The sequence below is a fragment of the Suncus etruscus genome, chromosome 17 (assembly GCF_024139225.1).
Source record: "Suncus etruscus isolate mSunEtr1 chromosome 17, mSunEtr1.pri.cur, whole genome shotgun sequence".
Lineage (NCBI taxonomy): Eukaryota > Metazoa > Chordata > Mammalia > Eulipotyphla > Soricidae > Suncus > Suncus etruscus.
In genome coordinates, this window is record NC_064864.1 from 45,949,818 (window position 1) to 45,973,147 (window position 23,330).

At 50.4% G+C, this 23,330-nt stretch overlaps 1 protein-coding gene and 2 non-coding genes across 4 annotated transcripts; all 3 read left to right on the forward strand.

Moving 5' to 3' along the window:
- Positions 1-387: 387 nt before the first annotated feature.
- PPRC1 (PPARG related coactivator 1) lies at positions 388-20,325 on the forward strand. Of its 2 annotated transcripts, XM_049790791.1 has the most exons (14): positions 388-543; positions 5,867-6,055; positions 8,762-8,908; positions 9,027-9,128; positions 9,248-12,041; positions 12,322-12,375; positions 13,501-13,558; positions 14,472-14,542; positions 15,408-16,122; positions 18,460-18,615; positions 18,694-18,763; positions 18,870-18,991; positions 19,649-19,800; positions 20,076-20,325. In XM_049790791.1, the coding sequence occupies exons 1-14, from the start codon at positions 388-390 to the stop codon at positions 20,177-20,179; spliced, it is 4,890 nt and encodes a 1,629-aa protein (XP_049646748.1). In that variant the 3' UTR covers positions 20,180-20,325. The 2 variants fall into 2 exon arrangements, with proteins under 2 accessions (XP_049646748.1, XP_049646749.1); XM_049790792.1 differs by lacking the exons at positions 14,472-14,542; positions 15,408-16,122.
- Positions 7,935-8,118, forward strand: LOC125995193 (U2 spliceosomal RNA). The gene has a single exon (XR_007490765.1). It is a non-coding gene; the product is annotated as a U2 spliceosomal RNA (small nuclear RNA).
- Positions 20,326-20,515: 190 nt separating the features above from the next.
- On the forward strand, positions 20,516-20,622 carry LOC125995241 (U6 spliceosomal RNA). Its single transcript, XR_007490794.1, has one exon. It is a non-coding gene; the product is annotated as a U6 spliceosomal RNA (small nuclear RNA).
- Positions 20,623-23,330: the final 2,708 nt, after the last annotated feature.

The following is a 23,330-nucleotide window of genomic DNA, read 5'->3' on the forward strand; positions in this document are numbered from 1 at the left end:
AATCAAATACGACCATATTTAAAAATCTCTTTTTTTTTTTTTTTTCACTTCGAACCGCTCCACTCGGTGCATCCGCGCGGCGGCACCACCAACACGATCTATAAAAAGCCTTCCCGAAAAGCTCAAGTAACACACACTCTGCGTTCCCGGCCTCCCGTAGGAACGCGACTACAACTCCCAAGATCCTTTGAGAAACCACGAAGGCCTCTCCTCTCTTTTCCGGGGTGGGCGAATCCTCGCCTCGCCGCAAGGCCTCCCGGGATCTGTAGTCTTGGGGGCGGCGCGTGTCGGGAATCGTAGTTCCCGGCCCAGCCTTTCGGCAGGGCGAGACGGCGCTCGCCGGCGCTGGGAGCTGCGCTGGTTGGTGCGGGGTGTTCAGGGGCCAAGATGGCGGCGCGCCGGGGACGGAGAGACGGAATCGCGCCGCCTGCGAGCGGCGGCGGCCCCGGCCCGGACCCGGGCGGCGGAGTCCGCGGCGGCGGGTGGGGGAGTCGGAGCCAGGCGCCCTACGGGACTGCGGGCGCGCTGAGTGGCGCAGAGCAGGTGAGAGCGGAGCAGCTGGCGGGCGGGGCGCACGGTCCGCAGCTGGCCGAGCCCGAGCGGCGTGTGCCGGGCGTGACACGTGGACGCCCGGGACTCGGGGCGGGCGGCGTTTGGGGCGCCTGGGGGACCCCTCGCACCGCACCGGCTGTGGCTGCGAGGATGCGGGGTCCTGAGGGCCGTGCCTCGAGAGCGGCGTCTCCGGGTGTGGGGGGACGCCGGCGCGAGGCCACGGAACCGGGGGCCGGGAGGCGGGAGGCCACGGGCCGCGCGGGCGCTCTCTAGACGCGGCGCTGGTCGGCGGCGGTGCTGCTGGGGTGCCCCGCGCCCCGCTTTCTGCACTCGCTGCAGGTCGGGCCCCTTCCCCAGCCCTCCACGTGGGCCTTGGGGGAAGAGATTTTATCCCCCCCCGGGAGAACTTCTCCCGTCCTCCCCCCCTCCGCAACCCGGCTCCCTTCTCCCCACACGTGGACCGGGCTCCTCCCGGTTTCGAGGGGCAGCGGGCCGCGAGCAGTCCGTGCACGTGGGGGCGGGGAGGCCCCTGTCCACGTGGCTCCTGCTGCCCGGCGTCCGGGAACTTCACTGGGTGTGTCTCCTCTCTCTCTTCCCTCCCCTGGGTCCCCCCCGCCATCCGGAATGGGAATGAACGTGGGGGTGCCGCTGCGGGGACGGTTTTTGGTTGCCGTCTGCAACTTTGTTAACCCCGAGCCTAGTAGGAAAGAGTCCTTTTTTTTTTTTTCTTTCCCTTTCCCGCCACCTCTCAAGGCCCGCAGCTGGTTAGAAGGACTTTCCAGATGTGCCGGGCAGCTTATCTTCCCTGCGGCGTGGCGTTGAATGTGGCGTTTTGTTTTTTTTTTTTGAGGGGGGGGTGTAGGGCTGAGGCGTGCGTGAGCTGGTTGGTCTGACCGGCTTGTGTAAAGTGAGTCACCCCACCCGCACTGGCGTTGCTTGGGGTTGCCTGCAGTCCTGCCTCATCTTATTCCTGGTCGATTCCCGGGTGCCAGAGTGCACGCCCGCAGACACTCGGCTAGCTGCAGGAAGGGGATGGAGACATGTCGCCTCGCCTGCCCCTTGCTTTTTCCCTCCCAACTTCGCAGATCTCCGAGGCCTGATGATGCCCCGGACTGGCTGACAATGCCGGCGGGAGTTGGTATTGTGGAAGGCGCACAGGGAGAGAGAGAGAGAGAGAGAGAGAGAGAGAGAGAGAGAGGGCAGGCCAGGGTGGGAAAAGTTGTAGGCCATTGAGAACTGTTCTCTCCTTGCTCAGCCCCTGGATTTGGGGGGAAGGGGCTGTTGTTTCTGTCCAGAAAGCTGCCTTTTTTCCTGGGCCTTTAGTTCACCTTATTTGTGGTCTGTGCCCCAGTGTCCACTTCCAATAGTTCTCAGGGTGGAAGAGCCCTAAGTTTCATGGGAACTGTTGCTGTCTCTTGGAAGGAATGAGCTGAGTATCTTTAAAATATATTGGGGCTAGTTGGGAGTTGTTGGGACTGCAGGTTGCCAGGTAATGTCAGGTTTAACAGACACATCCGGATCCTACCTACCTTCTCAGGGGGAGAAAGGCTTCTGGGGCCCTAACTTGGAACTTCACACCACCTATTCCCTTTCTTTTTGAAGTGCTCTTGTGGGACATAGTACTACCTAAGCTATGACGGAGAGGTAGAAAGGATCCATGGTACCTTCTAGTTGAAGTGACATGGGATGGGTCCCACCAACACACACAAAGTTGGGTCAACCAAGCAGCTGTTTGTTTTTATTTTTATTTGGGGGGGCACATTCTGTAATGTTCAGAGGTTATTTCTGGCTCTGCACTTAGGGATCACTCTTGGAGGGTTCTGGACCATAACTTAGATCTAACTTGGTTGGCCACATGCAAGGCAAGCACCTTACCCACTGTATTGTTTGGGTTCCAGCTCAAGCAGCCATTTCTTGAGCTCCTTACTGTGTTCTAGCTGGGGGGGGGCACTAACCAGCATGCCCCCCTTGTCATCCAGATCGTAAGAGTTTTGTCAGACAAAATCTGTCTAGATAACGAATGGTGAGGAGACAGACAGAAGTATTCCTAAGATGGAGCATGTTCTGTATACTCTTCCATAGATCTATGTAATCTAGTTTGTAAGCTGAGACTTGAAGACTGTGCATGTGGAAACGGTCATCAGAAACTTTCATTAGATAGGATGTGAAGCCCTTAAGGTGAGAGAAGAAAAAAAAGTAGTTTTTTTTCTTTTAGAGATGGAGAGAGATATGGATGGCTGTGTTAGAAAAAGATGTGCTATATGGTGGAAGAAAGTGCTGGAGTAAGGGAATCAGTTGGGGAAATTCAGGACCCCTTGTAAACTAGAGGAAGGAATTTTCAGACCAGTACTAATAGTAACATTGTATTGTATATATTACTGTTGGAAGGATATAGAAAAACTCAGGGATTGCCAGAGAATAGAATGTAGTTTAAAAACTTCTGGCTGGTTTTGAGCCCTGCAGAGACAGAATTGAATCCAGAAAAACCCAAGTGCTTAGTCCCTGGGTAATCTCACTGTTCTGCTGCTGGGGACTGATGGGGCGAAGAGTCTGATTGTTGCTCAGGCACTGTCTGATGGAGGTGTGATGAGTGGTGCCTCAAGCTTTGCCTTGCCTTGAGATTCTTGCTGAGTGGCTGGGTCAAAGAGGTGGCAGGACAGGTCACAGCGCAGGTTTCTTGCTCACCCAGGATCTGCTGAGCCAGGCGCTCTTCAGATGCTGGTTGTAATTACAGGATTGTGAAGGTCTGGGAGGGAGGGAGGGAGGAGTGGAGTGCCTAAAGCTTGCCACCTTTCACTTCATCTCCAGACCTGACCTCCTGAGCTGTCCCTGTCTCAACTTTCCTCTCCCTGGGCATCAGAACTCAGTAGTCACACCTGTTGCTTTTTCTCTTTTGAAGAGGTGCCTTTTCCCTTTGCAGGAAGGCAGGCTTGTCTGCTGGAGCCTCTTTTACATCATGTTTCATTGAGTAGATAGCCCTGGGTCTGGCCCATGGCCTTGCCAGTTCTATTCCAGCCACTTGGGGCCCTGCCCACGCCCACACTCTTGACAGGCCTGGGCGGGCATCTCTGAACCTGACAAGGTGAAGACATTGGGTGGGGCTGCTCCATATGCAGAAACTCCCTATGCAGTTTTCTCTTTTGTAGTGATAGGAAAGAGGCTCCTGCCTGTGAAGCTGCCATTGAGATTTTGTGCAGTACAGGGTACAGCCTGCAATATAAAAGTGAGGTTAGGGGCTGGAGAGGTTGTACCGCAGGTAAAAACCCATTCAATTTCGGTGTTCCACTCCAAGCCCACCATGAGTGATTCCTAAGTGAAGAGCCAGGTTTAATTCTTGAACTCTGCCAGCTAGGTGTAGCTCCAAAACAAAACAAACAAAAAGAAACAAAAACCTGTGAGATTTGTGCTGGAGAGATAGCACAGCTGTAGGGTGTTTGCCTTGCAAGCAACTGACCCAGGACAAACTGGTTCAAATCCCAGCCTCCCATATGGTCCCCGTGCCTGCCAGGAGCGATTTCTGAGCACAGTCAGGAATAACCCCTGAGCACCGCCGGGTGTGGCCCCAAAACCAAAACAAACAAACAAAAAATTGAGATTATTGTGACTATTAGTTGTGTGAAAGACACTGTGCCTAACATCATGGCATAAACAGTTAAAATATAAGCAGTTTAACCCATGTAATAACTGAGGATATAAGCTAATAAAATATAAAGGATTACATGCTCCAAAGGAACTTGGTCCCATTTTGGGGGCAGGGGACTGGGCCACACCCATACCTCTTAATCCTGCCTGAGCTCTGAGGACCACAGAGCGGCTATATGATAGGAATCTTGGTAAGGTAAATGCCTTAATGCCTGTACTACCTCTTATGTCCCAAAGGAACTTGGAGTCTAGTTTTATTTATATATTTTGCTGTGCCAGGGATGATCCCAGGGCCTCACACATTATAGAACAAGTGTTTTAACACTGAGCTGCATCCCTCAGGCCCTGGGAATCTAGAGGGATTGAGTCAGGTTATGACAGCCAGAAAAGAAAGTGGTACCAAAATCCATGAATCCAGGAGTGCAAGGAGAGTTCAGTGTGGACAGGGGGAGCCTGAGGTGTCTTCCAGAAGATGGGATGTGAGCTAATAGTTAGGGCATGACTGCCAGAAAAGCGAGTGGTACTCAGACCTTTGAGTCCTGGAGTGTGAGGGGAGGTCAGCATAGGCATCTTCTGAAGAAGATGGCATGTGACTAAGCATAGAGAGATTGGACTGCTAATGGTGCTTTGGGAATCCCTCCTGGAGGTCTTGAGGGACCATATGGGATACTGAATTGAAACTGGATGGTTGCATGCAAAGCAAGTACCCTATCCACTGTATCATCTCTCTGGCCCTTCCAAGCTTGATCTTTATTATTATTATTTATTATTATTATTATTATTATTATTATTATTATTATTATTTTTGGTCACCCTACAGTGCTTAGGGGTTCCTCCTGGCTCTATGCTCAGAAATCACTCCTGGCAGGCTCGGGGGACCATATGGGATGCTGAGGGATTCAAACCACAGCCCTTCTGCATGCAAGGCAAATGCCTTACCACCATGCTATCTCTGGCCCTAAGCTTGATCATTTTGTTTGTTTTTGGGCCACACTTGAAATGTCTCTGCACTCAGGAATTGCTCCAGGGGAAGAGGGCTCAGGGGACCCTATGGAATGCCAGGGATGGAACTTGAGTCTCTGTGTGCAAAGCAAGTGTCTTACCTGCTGTCCTAACAACTCAGCCCCTCACATTTCTTTTTCATTTGTCCAGATTTATTTGTTTTTGAACCACATTCTCATGGGAGAAATTCTCATGGAAGCTATTCCTAGCTCTGCTCAGGAATCACCCCAGCTGTACTTATTTTGTTTTTGTGTTTTGGTTTTTGGGTCACACCCGGCAGCAGTCAGGGGTTACTCCTAGCTCTGTGCTCAGAAATCGCTCCTGGCAGGCTGGGGGACCATATGGGATGCTGGGATTCGAACCACCGTCCTTCTGCATGCAAGGCAAACACCCTACGTCCATACTATCTCTCTGGCCCCCCAGCTGTACTTATAAGACTACATGTGGTACTAGGGATCCAACCGGGATGGCAGAATGCAAGGCATTCTCCTGTATCTCCTCCTCTTCGGCCCCTCTCCAGAAGATTCTTGAACACTGCCACGGTTTGGACTTCCACCGAGTCTGGCCCATTGGTGGGTGGCTGTGCACCTGGCTTAAGGGTATACCAGTCAGCTTTCTGCCCCACAGCTTATACATGAATACTCATGCGCCCTTTGGTCTTTTGCCACAGGTTCTGCTCCAGGAGGAGGGGGATGATTCTGGCTTTGTCAGTCTGTCACGATTGGGCTCCTCTCTGAGGGATAAGGACCTGGAAATGGACTCCCTGATGCTACAAGATGAGACACTGCTGGGGACCATAGAGAGTTACATGGATGCCTCACTAATCTCCCTCATTGAAGATTTTGGGAGTCTTGGAGAGGTAAGCAAGGACTGGCCATGGAGATCTTCATCTTCAGGGAGAGGCTTTGCATGGAGCTCTGTAGCTTTTAATTTTTTTTTTTGTTTGTTTTTGGTCAACATTCGGCCATGCTCTTGACTCCACACTCAAGAATCACTCCTGGCTAGCTGAGGGGACCAAATGGGACTCTGGGATTCTGGAGATTGAACCCCTGGAGTCATCCCATGCAAGGCATGTGCCTTACCCACTGATTAGCTCTGTAGCTCTTTAACTGATCCTCTCCAGAAGCACAGCTTTTGGGTGCTTTGAAACTTGGAAAGTGTTTTGTCTCTTGGGTAGGGTTAGGTTGTAGATTGACAGCTTATGTTCCTTGGAACCCTTTTTTCCTGTCTGCCTGTGTCCTTATGTCCAGAGAGTTCTAGTAGTTGAACCCAGTACAAGCCTAACCAAAGTTTTTTGTTTATTTATTTATTTTGGTTTTTGGGCCACACCTGGTGATGCTCAGGAGTTACTCCTGGCTTTGCGCTCAGAAATTGCTCCTGGCTTGGGGGATCGTATGGGACTTTGGGATTGGAATCACCATCCTTCCTGGATCGGCTGTATGCAAGGCAAATGCCCTACCGCTGTACTATTATTTATTTTTTGAGGTTTATTCTTTTGGAGGGCATACTTGGTAATGTTCAGTAGTTATTCCTGGCTCTGTTCTGAGAAATTATTCCTGGAGATATATGGGAGACTATCTGGGATTCTGGTGTTTGAATCTGGGTCAACTGTGTGCAAGGCAAGCACCCTACCTGCTGTACTGTTGCTCTAGCTCCTCTTAGTTTTTTGTTGTTGTTGTTGTTTTGGGCCACACCCGGTGACTACTCCTGGCTATGCGCTCAGAAATCGCTCCTGGCTTGGGGAACCATTTGGGATGCCGGGGGATGGAACCTTAGTCTGTCCTAGGCTAGTGCTTGCAAAGCAGATGCCTTACCTCTAGCGCCACTGCTCCGGTTTTTTTTTTGTTTTTTTTTTTTTTGGTTTTTGGGTCACACCCAGCAGCACTCGGCTTTACACTCAGAAATCGCCCCTGGCAGGCTCAGGAGACCAAATGGGATGCCGGGATTCGAACCACTGTCCTTCTGCATGAAAGGCAAATGCCTTACCTCCATACTATCTCTCCGGCCCCTGTTTTTTTTTTTTTTTTATCAAAAAAATAAAAATGCTGGGTGTTACTCAAGGGCTATTCCTGGCTCTCTGTTCAAGAATGACTCTGACAGGGCCAGAGATTGACACAGCAGTAGAGTGTTTGCCTTCATGCTGTCAACCTGGGATGGGCCCAGGTTCGATGTCCAGCATCCCATATGGTTCCCCCGAGTCTGCCAGAAATAACTCTGAATGGCCCAGGGTATGACCTAAAAACCACCACCCCCCCAAAAAAAAAAAAAAAAAAAAAAAGACTGGGCAGTGCTTAGGTGACCATGCTTGTATCGGGTGTGAACCAGCATTGTAGCAGAGGGAACTATAGGGAAGGCACAAGTGCCTTACCTCCTGGATCTTCTGTTCAGCCTAGCCTAAGTTTATATGCTGAACATTCACTTCTGGGTGCTGGAAAGAGAATTCAGGTAGTAGGACATTAAACCTAAGATGTGTAAGGTCTTGATGTACTACTCTCCTTGTTCATTTTGAGCCATACTGGGTGTCTCTTGGGGGCTGCTTCTGGCAGTATTCAGCAACTGTGCTGTGCAGAGGAAATTAGCCTTTTCATGAACGCAGGTGCTCAGCCCATCGAACTCTCGCCAACTTAAGACCCTCAGTTTGAGTTCTGGCACTTCATGGTCTTTAAAGTACCACAGCTAAAAAAAAAAAAAATAAAAAATAAAGTACCACAGCTGATGAGCTCCATAAAATAAGACTTATTGTTTCTTGGCTTTTTGGCTAAGGGAAAATGTATGTCATTATCAGTTTAATATCTGATATGGCCTATATTCAAGGTTGGTATAGTAAATGGGGATTTTTGGAGCAGAGAGATGGAATTTGAGCTTGCTCTATGTATGTATATAGTTTGCTTTAACTGTATGTATTGACTGGGGCTTGTCCTTTACTGGTTTGTTTTTTGGACCACACGGAAATGCTCAGGGATCACTTCTATCTGTATTTAGGGATCTCTGCTATTGGAGCATGGGGGCATCATACCAAATATTGGGGATTGAGCCCAGGTTGGCCAGATGCAAGTAAGCCCTGTCCATTGAACTATCTTTCTGGGCCCTTCGACTTGTTCTTGTAGTCCTCCAGGGATAGTGTATCAAAAAAGAAAACAAACAAACAAAAATACTCAATTTCAGGCCAGGGAGATAGTACAAAGGGCCTGAGTAGAGCTGGGGGTGTAGCTCAGTAACTCAAGGTCCCAAATTCAAATCAATCTCTGGCATAATATAGTTCCCATGAGCACAACCTGGTGTTGCTCTGGGGATTCCCAAGCACCATTGTATCACCTTGCCCAAGTACTGGCCCTGCTGGCTAGGTTGGCTAAGTATTATTCAGAGTTGTCCAGGTTCCCAGAATCTATCTCCCAAAATCTCAGTTCTGAAGTCTCTGTTGACCATGGGGGTGCTAGATGATAGGAAAGGGGAGTGGAAACCATGCTCCTAGATTTCTCAGGCAAGTTGGCTGAAGTGATCCTGAGAGACAGATTCTCTTGGCACTAGGAATATTAGTACCACATCTTTTTTCTTTTTGGAGCAGAGCAGGTTATCTCTGGAGGACCAGAATGAAGTGTCTCTGCTGACTGCTCTGACCGAGATCTTGGACAATGCAGATTCTGAGAATCTGTCTCCGTTTGATAGCATTCCTGATTCAGACCTGCTTGTGTCACCTCGAGAGGGCTCCTCTGTGAGTGTGGGACCAAGGAGGGAGGATTGTGGGTGCTGTGGAGGTTAACGCTGCATATGTGGATCCAGTCATGCTGTTTAGAAGTCTAAATCTATTGTATTTCTTTTCTTTCTCTTAGCTACACAAACTGCTCACCATCTCTCGGACACCCCCTGAACGTGACCTCATTTCCCCAGTTGACCCACTGGGAGCCAGCATAGGCAGTAGTAGAATGAGTGGGGTAAGCTTAACCTCACCCACAGGGTTCTCAAGGGCCCCTCTGGAGGGAGGATCATGTGGAATAGGCCTGAGAAACATGTTACTGGGGAACGAACAGCTCCTGCTCCTTCTCTTCTGCAGGTTGAGATGTCTCTCGCAGATCCCTCTTGGGACTTCTCCTCACCCACTTTCTTGGATACCTCTTCCCCCAAGCTTCCCCCAAGATCAAGACCCCCAAGATCAAGACCCCGCAGGGGTCAGTCTCCTCCCCAGCAGCGTAGTGATGGGGAAGAAGAGGAGGAGGTAGCTTTCAGCCACCAGATACTTGCTGGGGAGCCTGACAAGCCTGTGAGCAGCATCCCAGACTTCCCCATGCACCTTGCGTGTCCTGAGGAGGAAGAGAAAACAGCAGCAGTGGAGATGGCTATGCAGGTGTCGGGAGATGAGAGCATCTCCTCCCTGAGTGAGCTGGTGCGAGCCATGCACCCCTATTGCCTGCCCACCCTCACCCACCTGACCTCACTGGAGGGTGATCTGCAGGAGCAGCAGGAGGATTTGGCCCTGCCTGAGGACTGTGTGGTCCTGGAGATTGTGGGCCATGCAGCCACAGCTGGCAATGACTTGGAGATTCCAGTTGTGGTAAGGCAGATCCCTCCTGAACCCCAGCCAGGGCTCCTGCATGATGCCCTGGAGGCCAGCTCGACCTTGCAGCTGCTCATACCTACACTAGAGTCAGGAGCTGAGGCAGCCATGCCTGAGGAAACCCTCTGCCCGGAGAAAGAGGGGCTGTCCTTGGAGAAGGGGGAAAGGCTAGAATTAACCTGCTTATTGGAGCCCAGGAACATCATGGAGCCAGTGGCAGCAACCGGGCCTCCAAACCCACCAGACAGCTCTGGACTGAGTTCGCAGCGGACTCGGAAGGGCAGGAGGAAGAAGAGCAAGGAGCAGCCAGCTGCCAGCAATGAAGGCTCTAGGAGGAGGCTGAGGTCATCCTCTTGCGCCAAGTGTCAAGTGACTGGAGAGGTCCCTGCTCAGGCAGAACCCTTGCCTCCGAAGGAGCTCCAGAGAGCAGCGGGGCCCACCTGTGGTCGAGGGAAACCCCGGGCCTGGGCTCGGGCCTGGGCAGCGGCATTGGAGAAGCCTAATTCCGAGAGTCCTGCTGGGGAGAGTCCTCGAGATATCTGTCCCTCCCTGCTCGACACTATTCCAGACAGCTCTGTCCTGGCTCATCTCTCAGTGGGTGACTCTGCTCAAGCCAACCCCATACCACTTGCCTCTGTTGAGGCTGATCCTGCAGCAGGTGACGTCGTTCCTGCTGATGCTGACTCTGCCTCAGTCGACCCTGCTTCAGCTGACTTCGAGCCGGTTGACTCTCTCTCGACTGACCCAGTTTTGACTGACTCTGCCACAGTGGACCCTCCGGTGGTGGTTCCTGTCTCAGATGACGTGCCACCAGCTATTCCAGTGCCCTCAGACCCGCCTCCAGTTGACCCCATGCCAGTGAAGTCTCGGCCCACTGATCCCCGCCGAGGCGCAGTGTTATCTGCTCAGGCGACTTTACCCTCTCAGTTCTTCCAGGAGTCAGAGGCCTCAGATCTCTCAAATGCTGTTCCTGAAGGCAAGGCCGTGGGGCCTCCAAAGGTGAAAAGTGGCACCAGTGCCACCACGCAGGAAGCCAGACCCCGACCTCTTAGCCTGTCTGAGTACCGGAGACGAAGGCAGCAGAGGCAGGCAGAGGCAGAGGAGAGGAGTTGGCAGCGCCCTGCTGGGAAGTGGCCCAGCCTTCCCGAGACCCCCACTGGGCTGGCAGACATTCCTTGTCTTGTCATTCCAACTGCCCCAGCCAAGAAGACAGCTGTGCAGAAAAGCCCCGAGGTTCCCCCGGAACCTTGCTCCACCCTGGTGGCTCCCAGCCCAACCTCTCCTAGTCCAGAGCCACCTGCAAGCAAACCTCCAGCCTCAGTGACTCCTGAGCAGGTGCCATCCCAGGAGATGCCTCTGCCTGCAACACCTGTGCTTCCTGATGTTCAGTCCATGCCCCCCCCAATGCCCACTGCTCTGCCTTTCCCCCCTGGTGGACTGGGCATTGCCCCCATGCTGCCCCTTTCTGCTAGTGGGCAAGGAGTCCCCAGTCTCCCGCCACCACCCTTGCAGACTCCTAGTCTCCCAGTATCCGTGGGGCCGGTGCCACCTGATCCTTATACTCACTATGCCCCTGTGCCACCTTGGCCTTGTTATCCCCCTCTGTCCCCCTCTGGCTATCCTTGCCTGCCTCCCCCACCAACGGTACCCCTAGTGTCTGGTACTCCTGGTGCTTATGCTGTGCCCCCCACTTGCAATGTGCCTTGGGTACCCTCTCCAGCCCCAGTCCCACCTTACAATTCCAGCTGTACCTATGGGCCCTTGGGATGGGGCCCGGGGCTGCAGCACCCTCCATTCTGGCCTGCTGTGCCCCTACCCCCACTGCCTTTGACTGCAGTTGCTCCCCTACCCACAGTAGAACCCAGTGGCATCCCAGCTGGCCCCTCTGAAAGTGTACTTCCGGTGCCACTGGCTCCCTCCCATGGCCATGGATCAGCCCCCCTAGGAGGTGCACAGGTAGAGGCCGACACGGTGGAGGCTAAGCCAGTGCCTGCGTCACATCTGAAGCACAAGGTGCCCTCTCCTGGGCAGAGTGCCCAGATCAAGGCTCCACCATGTGTAACTGTTGAGGAACCTGAAACTGTGAGGCTGAAGCCTGAGACACAGGAGACTAGGCCCAGGGAGAAGCCCCCTTCTCCTGTGGCCAAGGTGGTTTCTGCTGGCACACCTAAACAGAGCACTGCTCCTAAGCTGCCTGCTCTCCACCCAGCTCGTCTCCGACAACTATCATTCCTGCCTAAACCACGCACCCAGGGTTCCGAGGATGTTGTACAGGCTTTCATCAGTGAGATTGGTGAGTGTCAAGAGGACCTGTTGGTGAGGAGATAACACAGGAGTTAGGTGGGGTTATTCTTTGTAGGCCAGGATAGGCTTGATGCTGGCCTTCATTGGAGTCCTCTGGAGGTGTATGCAAGGCAGAATTCTGGGTTTGCTCACTCCTTTTTGCTTTGTGTTGCTAGCTCGATTACTGAGTATTGATACTGGGAAAGGGGAGCATCAAGGGAGAAGTGAGTTACTTTAGGGTTTACTGATACCCATGACTTCAGTCCTTCCAATTTGGTTTGCTTGCACAGGAATCGAGGCATCGGACCTGTCCAGTCTGCTGGAGCAATTTGAGAAGTCAGAAGGTGAGGGGACCTGGGTAGCTATTCAGGTGTTTTGACCTGGGTCCAGGACTAATTTCTTAAACCAGGGGGAATTTCTTAAACTGAAGAGGCATTCTCAGCCGTTAGAATAGCCCTGTAATTGGAATGAGACAGGATTCATCAGTGATAGTGTTAGCGTGGGAGAGGATGATAGTTCAGCATGGTAGGACAGAAGGACAGGGAACTCGGAGTTGGCTAGGTTGTTTGGAAACAGGTTTCACGAGTAAAGTAGTGCACAAGCTAAGCCTGGAAAAAAGATGGGACTTTGTCAGGAGTGTGGTAACTGAAGGCAGAGGGATCAGTGGAATGCATGAAGGTTTGATTGGAAGGCTCTGGCAGTGTGGTATGACTGGAAAACTTCGTAAATGCAGTGCAGGGTATTAGGAGCTGTAATGGATGCTGTTCTGAGGGATGTCAGTCCTGTTCTGAATCAGCTTCTGATCTTAACCTGTGGGTGAACAATCTTCAGAAATGGCTCCTGAGTTAGTCACAGGTATCTTTTTTTTTTGTTTGTTTGTTTTTTTTTGGGCCACACCCAGTGCTCAGGGGTTACTCCTGGCTATCTGCTCAGGAATAGCTCCTGGCAGGCATGGGGGACCATATGGGATGCCAGGATTTGAACTGACCACCTTTGGTCCTGGGATGCTGCTTGCAAGGCAAATGCCACTGTGCTATCTCTCCGGCCCCAGTCACAGGTATCTTAATAGGATAAAGCAAAGTACAAAATATGATGAGTCTAAAACAAGAACAGGCTGTTAGGCATGTCATGTAAAACTTTGAATGTCAGATTTAGAAGTTTAGACTCTGTTTCTGAGTGGAGAAGAGATCATTGGAGATAGTACCTGGGGGGGGAGTCAGGGCTGGGTGAGGCCCTCAAGTAGTAGAGCATTTGTCTTGCTGCATTCTCAACACTTCATCACCCTTTGGATCCTACTGGGTATGAGTGACCCTAGTGGATCACAATCGGGAAGGCTGGATCTCTTTGGCAGAGCTCAGTGGAATATGTAGGCAAAGCAGATGTTCTTTCTTAGGGTGTCAGAGTCAGCTCTTGCGCCTCCTCAATCTGGAACATCCGGTTGGCTTTTAACTAGTGTGGTTTCTTTGCAGCCAAAAAGGAGTGCCCTTCCCCGGCTCCTGCTGACAACTTGGCTGTAGGAAACTCAGGGTAAGTATGGTGACTTCTGAGCGAGTTACCCTACAGCTATTGGTCAGCAGCCGGCCGGCGCTCTAGAACCTACTGGATGCCCCTGTGGCAGGGATGTTTAGTCTGCTCTCAAGTCTGCCTGTTGCCCACCCCTGCTCTGCCCAGCACACGTGGGTGTCTTGAGTAGAAAAAGAGGGAGGATGTGTGTTGTCCTCCTGTCGAGGTCTGGACATAAACTTTTTTATCTTCTGGTAAACTCATGCTTTTAGGGATTTCTTTCCTGGAACAGTTCTAATCTAATCAACATGGGATGGTATTAAAAAAAAAAGGTGGAGTTGTGGCAGCTAGGACTCCCCTTATGGACTCCCTGGACATCAGTGTCCGAGACCACCTTATTTTCCATTTTCTAGCCTGGAGAGGCCATTTCTCATGTTCATGATACCCATCCTATTCTATGAAGTGTTTCCCTTCATCTTAGTGTGGGCGGGGTTGGTTTGACCTGGGCAGACGAGGCTCCTTGCTTGAAGTGGGTGGTGGTATTGCACGTTCTGTGGTTGGGCTCCCTCCTGGAACTGGATAGCACTTTGTTGAGACCCCTACAGTTTGGTCACTAAAAAATACTTCTTGTGGGGCCGGGCGGTGGCGCTGGAGGTAAGGTGCCTGCCTTGCCTGCGCTAGCCTAGGACGGACCGCGGTTCGATCCCCCGGCGTCCCATATGGTCCCCCAAGAAGCCAGGAGCAACTTCTGAGCGCATAGCCAGGAGTAACCCCTGAGCGTCACAGGGTGTGGCCCAAAAACCCAAAAAAAAAAAATACTTCTTGTGTCTGAGGAGAGTGATAAGGGCAGTTTGCACACCTTACTTCCTCTCCACACACCTCTCCCGGTGCTTTGTGAGGAAGCAATGAATCAGGCTTTTCATTTTCCCCCCACCAGCAGCGATGACACTTCCCAGGAGAAGAAGCCCCTAGACCGGTTACAAGCCCCAGAACTGGCCAACGTGGCAGGTGGGTTAAGGGTGGGGAACTCTTGCCTCTGATTAGGATGACTGTAGAAGCTGCTCTGCACCAAGTGCAGAGATCTGATCCTTGCCCTCGAGGATGTGCAAACAAATGAGCATGCTGGTATTTAATGGAATGTTAAAGATGTCTGGTTCATAGTGGGAGCAAAGAGGTACAGTTAAGGAAGGGGACCTTCAAAAGTGACCCTAGTAGACTGAGGAGATGGTGTATTCTAGCAGGCCAAAAAGCCTAAATGAGCAGAAGAAACAGAACTAAGCTGTTGTCTGTGTTTGGGGGGAATCACCAGTGGTCAGTTCTGATGAGTTTGGTGACTGGCCAGAGTGGTGGGCAGAGCTAAAGCAGGATAGAAAGCCAGAGTGGCAAATCTGAAGTCGGATCACAGCAGTTCTGAGTGCCAGGCTTACTGTTTAGACTTGATCCTGTGCATTGAAGAAGCAATGGGAAGAAAGCCTTGCCAAGTTGGTTTTTGGATGCTTTCTCCAGGAAATGTGGGAGACAGGGAGGAGGAGGTCCTCAGAAGATTGAGTCCAGGCAAAATGCAACTGAGAAATTGGCGAAGTTCTAGGAGGATAGAGTGGGTGAGAGGATGAAGAAGTAGATGGGTAGATGCTTCAAAGTTAGGGCAATGAAAGGTTGAGTTCAGGGCAACTCTGGCTGGGTTTCTCTTGTAGGTGCCAAGATTAGGGATGTTGGGGGGATGGAATAGTTGCAACAGTGGAACAGCTGGGCTGTTGACCATTGTTAGTGTACTTTGTGAGATGGGGTGGGGGGTCCTCTGGATCCCCTTACACAGTGTTTGGAGGTATAGACCCAGATCTCATTCTGCTATCAATCCTCCCTCCCCTCACAGGGCTCACCCCTCCAGCCACCCCTCCCCACCAGTTATGGAAGCCCCTGGCTGCTGTCTCACTGCTGGCCAAAGCCAAATCTCCTAAATCCACCGCCCAGGAGGGAGCCCTGAAGTCTGAAGGAGTCACAGAGGCCAAGCATCCAGCTGCAGTCCACCTCCAAGAAGGGGCCCAGGGCCCTAGTCCAGTTCATGTGGGCTCCGGGGACCATGACTATTGTGTTCGGAGCAGGACACCCCCAAAAAAGATGCCTGCTCTGGTCATTCCAGAGGTGGGATCCCGATGGAATGTCAAACGCCATCAGGACATCACCATCAAACCTGTCTTGTCCCTGAGTGCAGCTGCCCCAGTGCCCCCACGTACCGCAGCCTCTCAGGAACCGCTTGATCACAGGACTAGCACTGAGCAGGCAGAGCCCCCTGCCCCTTGCCTTGCCCCATCCGCCTTGCTTTCCCCTGAGGCCTCGCCATGCCGGACTGACACTAGGACTCTCCCCGAGCCCTCAGCCAAGCAGCGGTCAGTGCGCTGTTACCGAAAATCCTGCAGGTCGGCCAGTCCCCAGAACCGGGGCTGGCAGGGCCGTCGAGGCCGCAGCAGCCGCTCTGTCAGCTCTGGGTCCAACCAGACCAGCGAAGCTTCTTCCTCATCCTCATCGTCGTCCTCCTCATCCCGGTCCCGGTCCAGGTCCCTCTCCCCCCCACACAAGAGGTGGCGAAGGTGAGCTCTAAAGGCCTGTTGCGTCTTCTCCACTGAGAGGACCCAAACTGCTATTGAGTTTGATGCTTCCAGGCACTAAGGCTTCTTTGTAGGCCCCTTTTCTGGGTTGTTGGAAAGCAAATATATTTTTTTTCTTTTTCTGTAGGGGGCTTCCTCAGGGATGGGGGATGAGTCTCCCTTTTTCTTTTTTGGGTTTGGACCCAACTTAGTCATGCTTGGGGACTCTGCTGTGCTGCGGATAAAATCCAGATCTCATGTATGCAGAGAATGTGCTCAGCACATTGAAAACTCTTGACTTTTCTTGATATGCTTTGGGGAAAATATAGGGTCTGATTGTGAGTGATCATGTTTATTTCTTCACATTTCTGTGCCAGTCCTTATTGGCTGAGGTATGTTGGTAGGTGGGAAATACAGGGGTATTAGTCCTTCCTTTAGTTAAAAGACTTCCTTTAGTAAAACCTGTCGAGGGAAGTATCTCTGGTAGTCTCTTGGCTGTTACTGTGTCTGGTACTTCCTGGGAGTGCTTTTTTCCTCAGTAATAGGCCCACATTTTCCCACTTACTGAAGATTTTTATTTTTGGGTTTACACCCAGCTGTGCTCAGAGGTTAGTCCTGGATCTGCATTCAGGGATTATTCCTGGTGGGCTTGAGGGACCATATAGGATCCCGGGGATTGAACATGGGTTGTCCATGTGCAAGACAAATGCCTTACCTGCCATCCAGTTGTTGAAATTTTTATTGTGTGTATGGGGTCACCTCCTGTATATACAGTGCTGATTTCTGGCCCTGTGCTCAGGAATCACTTCTGTCAAACTTGGGGACTAAGAATCAAGCCCAGGTTGGCTATGGCAAGGCAAGCACTTTATCTGCTATCCTATTGCTCTGGCTTCTCAAGACAATTAAAAAAATTTTTTAAGGGGTTTTGGGACAACACCCTGTGATGCTCAGTGTTTACTCCTGGGGGAGTAAATTTTTTTTTTTTCGGAACACACCCATTTGATACTCCTGGCTAAGCGCTCAGAAATTGCCCCTGGCTTGGGGAGACCATATGGGACACCAGGGGATCGAACCACGGTCCTTCCTTGCCTAGTGCTTGCAAGGCAGACACCTTACCTCTAGCGGCACCTTGCCGGCCCCAGGGGGAGTAAATTTTTGGGGGACCAGAGCGATAGCACAGTCTTGCCTTGCACGTGGTCAATACAGGACGGACCCAGGTTTGAATCCCAGAAACCCATATGGTCCCCCATGCCTGCCAGGATTGACTTCTTTTTTTTTGGTTTTTGGGTCACACCAGCGGCGCTCAGGGGCCACTCCTGGCTCTACGCTCAGAAATCACCCCTGGTAGACTCGGGGGACCACATGAGATGCTGGGATTCAAACCACCGTTCTTCTGCATACAAGGCAAACGCCCCACTGCTATGCTATCTCTCCGGCCCCCAGGAATGATTTATGAGCACACAGCCAGGAGTAAATCCTGAGCGCTGAGCGCCACCATGTGTGGCCCAAAAACAAACAATTTTTGGATTTTGAGAATTAGGCATGTCTTCAGAAATGGTCCCTCTTACAGTAAGCTTAACAGTCATTTTTCCTTTGTTGGCACAGTCTAAGCACTCTTTAAACGTGGATTCAAAAACCCAGACCTGGCCTCAAAGCTAAAATTTCAATAGTATAAGATCTTCATTTATTTTTCTTTTTGTTATCTTAAGATTTTTTCCATGATTTTGTGGGGTGGGGTGGGGTGGGGTGAGGTGGGGGATCTGCTCTTAAGAATTACTCCTGGTGGGCCCGGAGAGATAGCACAGCGGCGTTTGCCTTGCAATCAGCCGATCCAGGACCTAAGGTGGTTGGTTCGAATCCTGGTGTCCCGTATGGTCCCCCGTGCCTGCCAGGAGCTATTTCTGAGCAGACAGTCAGGAGTAACCCCTGACACTGCCGGATGTGGCCCAAAAACCAAAAACCAAAAAAAAAAAAAAAAAAAAAAAAGAATTACTCCTGGAAAAAAAATTATTCCTGGCTGGCTTAGGGGGGACATATGGGATGCCAGGGATCGAACTTGGGTTAGCTGTATGCAAGTCATGTGTCTTAACTGCTGTATTATTGCTCTGGCTCCAAATAGTAAATATTTATAAACTCATTATTAATATACTATGTGCCAAAATGTTCTAAAACATTTTCAGCTAGATATGAAGTTCACATTCGGGTCTCAGGTCGTGAAATTTTCTCTACTTAGTCTCTCGTCCTGAGATTCTTACCCAGGAAGCAGGACTGGAGCCAAAGGGAGGCCAGTGAAGTAGCTGCATCACTCTGAGCATTCCTGTGGACCCCTCTATCCCCCAGGTCCAGTTGCAGTTCCTCTGGACGTTCCCGAAGATGTTCTTCCTCTTCCTCCTCTTCCTCCTCCTCATCTTCCTCTTCAACATCCTCATCATCATCCAGTTCCCGAAGCCGATCTCGTTCTCCATCCCCCCGCCGAAGAAGTGACAGGAGGCGGCGGTGAGCATGTGTTCAGAGTCAGCATCTGGGAGACAACGTGCCTGACGGGTCTAGTAATGTCTGGGGTTTTCTTGTCAGGTACAGTTCTTACCATCGTTCACACGACCATTACCAAAGGCAGAGAGTGTTGCAGAAGGAGCGTGCAATAGTGAGTAGAGTCCTGGGAGGAGGGGACTTGTGCCTGTGCTGTTTGCTCAGGGCTCTCTGCCCCTGTGCTCAGTCTCATAGTGTGTCAATGTGCCTTGTCAACACAGGAAGAGAGAAGAGTTGTCTTCATTGGGAAGATACCTGGCCGCATGACTCGGTCAGAGCTGAAACAAAGGTTCTCTGTTTTTGGAGAGATTGAGGAGTGCACCATCCACTTCCGTGTCCAAGGGTAAGCTCTACCCTAAATGTCAGGACCTGCACTTGGGCTATTCATCTCCCTGATGCTTTTGCTTCACTCACTGATTTTTTTTTTTTTTTTTTTTGGTTTTTGGGCCACACCCTGTGACGCTCAGGGGTTACTTCTGGCTATGCGCTCAGAAGTTGCTCCTGGCTTCTTGGGGGACCATATGGGACGCCGGGGGATCGAACCGCGGTCCGTCCTAGGCTAGCGCAGGCAAGGCAGGCACCTTACCTCCAGCGCCACCGCCCGGCCCCTCACTGATTTTTTTGTTGCTATTTTTTTTTGTCTTTGTTTTTGGGCCACACCCGGTGGTGCTCAGGGTTTATTCCTGGCTCTGTACTCAGAAATTATTACTGGCAGACTGGACCATATAGGATGCCAGGGATTGAAACCAGGTTGGCCATGTGCAAGGCAAATACCCTACCTGCTTTGCTATCGCTCTGACCCTATTGCTCTGTCTCTCTCTTTCTCTTTGGTATGCTGGCCAATGGGGATATTTGTCTTTCATTGCTACAGTCAGAAGGATTGGCTCTTTGGGCAATGAGCCATCCCAGTTTCCCTCTCTTGGGGAGCCTTCTCTTCTGGTCTCTTCTCTGGTCTGTGCCTAGATAGCCATCCTCACTTTTCCCTCACCCTCTTGACCAGTGACAACTATGGCTTCGTCACTTACCGTTATGCTGAGGAAGCCTTTGCAGCCATTGAGAGTGGCCACAAGCTGAGGCAAGCAGATGAGCAGCCCTTTGATCTCTGTTTTGGGGGCCGCAGGCAGTTCTGCAAGAGAAGTTATTCTGATCTTGGTGAGTAGGAGGCGGCACTGGAATTATGGCATACTTCATTTCCTCCCCAGAAGGGTTCTCAACCATTTCAGAGTAAGGCTGAGTAGTCTCACCAGCCTTAAAGTACCTAAGAGGGGGATGAGAGCAGAAATGAAAGGTGGGGACTCTGACTTAAAATCTTCAACCTAAAATTGGTTGGAAGCCTGTAGCTTCCCTCCTTTACTGGTATGGGCCCTTGAGGACTCATGGTTGGGAAGAGCACTCTTGAGTTTGTGTTGTTGTGTTTCTCTCTCTAGACTCCAATCGGGAAGACTTTGACCCAGCTCCTGTAAAGAGCAAATTTGATTCTCTTGACTTTGACACATTGTTGAAACAGGCCCAGAAGAACCTCAGGAGGTAACCCTGGGCTCTTTTTCCCCTTCCCTTTATCTTTGGAGGTTCCCAACCTCATCCCTCCCCCCGCTGTAGGGGGGAGAGCTGCTAGTGAGGGATGACTGTTTTATAAAGAAATGGAAAAAAAGTGAAATAAAAATGTGTTAAATCAGATTTTTTAAAAGGGACTTTTCTTTTTTTATAATAGGTATTAAAAAGTTAACTGGCATTCTTGTGTAACACGGAGGGGGCTGTGAGGTTCCTCCAGTATTTAGAACATCTAAGTAACTATGCAGATTAATAAAAATCAACTCAAACGAACTTTCAAGTGTTGTGTTTCTTTTTTATTTTAAATTTTATTTTAGTGCTCGCTTCGGCAGCACATATACTAAAATTGGAACAATACAGAGAAGATTAGCATGGCCCCTGCGCAAGGATGACATACAAATTCGCGAAGTGTTCCATATTTTTAACAATAAACTTATTGACCAAAATTTTTTAAATTTATTATTTATTTATTTTTTGGTTTTTGGGTCTCACCCAGCAGTGCTCAGGGGTTACTCCTGACTCCATGCTCAGAAATCACTCCTGGCAGGCTCAAGGGACCATATGGGACACCGGGATTCGAACAGATGACCTTCTGCATGAAAGGCAAACACCTTACTTCCATGCTATCTCTGGCCCCTAATTTATTATTTATATTTGTTTTTTTGGGCCACACCCAGCGGCGCTCAGGGGTTACTCCTGGCTCTGCACTCAGAAATCACTCCTTCCAGGGTTGGGGGACCATATGGGATGCCAAGGATTTGATGCCAAGGATCAAACCTGTGTCTATCCCAGGTTTGCCATGTGCAAGGCTAATGACTCACCGCTTTGCTATTGCTCCAGCCCTTGTTTGTTTCTTTCAATGGTATGAATTTTGGACACACTTCTTTTCCCCTATTGATGTCCTTCATCAGTAGTTTTGTTGAGCTCTTGGAATGCTCTAGTCAGGTAAAAAATTCTATTGGATTTAAACACAAAACTAGAACTAAAATGTGACAGTGACTTCACTATCAGTCAACTAGGGTGATGCTTCTCAAAGTTAGGGGGCGGGGCATCAGATTGTATAAGGGTGAAGGTGCTTGCTTTATATCCTGCCAACTCTGGTTTGAATTCCTGTGAATTGCCAAAGTTATTTCTGAGCTCAGAGCCAGGAATAACTCCTGAACATTCCTGGGTGTGTAACCACTCTGTACACGTGTGAACACACACACACACACACACACACACACTCTGGAGGCTTTTGAGATAGTTCAGAGTTAAATGTATGGCTTGTACTTAGGAACCCTGCGTTCAACAACCACTACTCCATGATCACTTGAAAACACACACACACACACACACACACACACACACACACACGTCTTGTACTTAGGAACCCTGGGTTCAACAACCACTACTCCATGATCACCTGAACACACACACACACACACACACACACACACACACACACACACACACACACACACACACACACACACACACTGGAGGCTTTTGAGATAGTTCAGAGTTAAATGTATGGCTTGTACTTAGGAACCCTGGGTTCAACAACCACTACTCCATGATCACTTGAAAACACACACACACACACACACACACACACACACACACACACACACACGTCTTGTACTTAGGAACCCTGGGTTCAACAACCACTACTCCATGATCACCTGAACACACACACACACACACACACACACACACACACACACACACACACACACTGGAGGCTTTTGAGATAGTTCAGAGTTAAATGTATGGCTTGTACTTAGGAACACTACTCCATGATCACCTGAACACACACACACACACACACACACACACACACTGGAGGCTTTTGAGATAGTTCAGAGTTAAATGTATGGCTTGTACTTAGGAACCCTGGGTTCAACAACCACTACTCCATGATCACCTGATTGCACAGTATCCTGAGCATTGCCAGGAGTGGGTCCCAGCACTTGTGGGATCTTGGGTAACGAACCTCACAACACTGCTGGGTACAACAAAATACAGGGTAGGTGAGTGGGGAGTTCAACAGGCTGAGTTCATGATTTATATGTGGGAGACCTGGGTTTGGTCCAAAAACCAAATAGCAAGTTCTCCCAAGGCTTCTTGGTTCTGTACTTAGGTATCACTCCTGGTAGTGTTAGGTTGGCGAACACCTTGCTGTACTATTCCTCTGACCCCCAAAATAAAACAATTTTATAAATTGTTCAGAATGCAGCCTGGCTTGGTAGGATGTAAGATTATGCTTTTTTGGAGGTTATTTTATTGCCTCAGTGTTCAGGAACTACTTGCTCTTCCACACTATTCGGTACCAGGAATAGCCATTGAGATGCCTCTTCAGCCATTTTATTTTTAATCTTTATTATTATTATTATTATTATTATTGGTTTTTGGGCCACACCTGGCGGTGCTCAGGGGTTTACTCCTGGCTATGCACTCAGAAGTCGCTCCTGGCTTGGGGGACCATATGGGATGCCTGGGGATCGAATCGCTATTCATCCTAGGCTAGCGCTTACAAGGCAGACACCTTACCTCTAGCGCCACCACGCCAGCCGGCCCTTTTTTTTTTTTTTTTTTTTGGTTTTTGGGCCACACCCGGCAGTGCTCAGGGGTTACTCCTGGCTGTCTGCTCAGAAATAGCTCCTGGGCCGGAGAGATAGCATGGAGGTAAGGCGTTTGCCTTTCATGCACAAGGACAGTGGTTCGAATCCCGGCATCCCATATGGTCCCCTGTGCCTGCCGGGGGCAATTTCTGAGCTTAGAGCCAGGAGTAACCCCTGAGGGCTGCCAGGTGTGACCCAAAAACCAAAGCAAAAAAAAAAAGAAATAGCTCCTGGCAGGCACGGGGGACCATATGGGACACTGGGATTCGAACCAACCACCTTTGGTCCTGGATCAGCTGCTTGCAAGGCAAATGCTGCTGTGCTATCTCTCCGGGCCCCTTTTGTTTTTTTTTTTAAAAACATTCCCATCACCAATGTCCCAAGTCCCAAATGTCCCAATGGCCCCTTCAAAAAATATTTATTATATATATATATATATATATTTTTTTTTTTTTTTGGTTTTTGGGCCACACCCGTTTGACGCTCAGGGGTTACTCCTGGCTATGTGCTCAGAAATCGCCCCTGGCT

Bases quoted from the DNA above. Each gene is read 5' to 3' on its own strand.
- PPRC1 (XM_049790791.1), top strand. From the start codon at position 388: ATGGCGGCGCGCCGGGGACGGAGAGACGGAATCGCGCCGCCTGCGAGC. The intron at 9,129-9,247 runs GTAAGCTTAACC...TCTCTTCTGCAG, and splicing joins GCAGTAGTAGAATGAGTGGG to GTTGAGATGTCTCTCGCAGA. The intron at 12,042-12,321 runs GTGAGTGTCAAG...TTGCTTGCACAG, and splicing joins GGCTTTCATCAGTGAGATTG to GAATCGAGGCATCGGACCTG.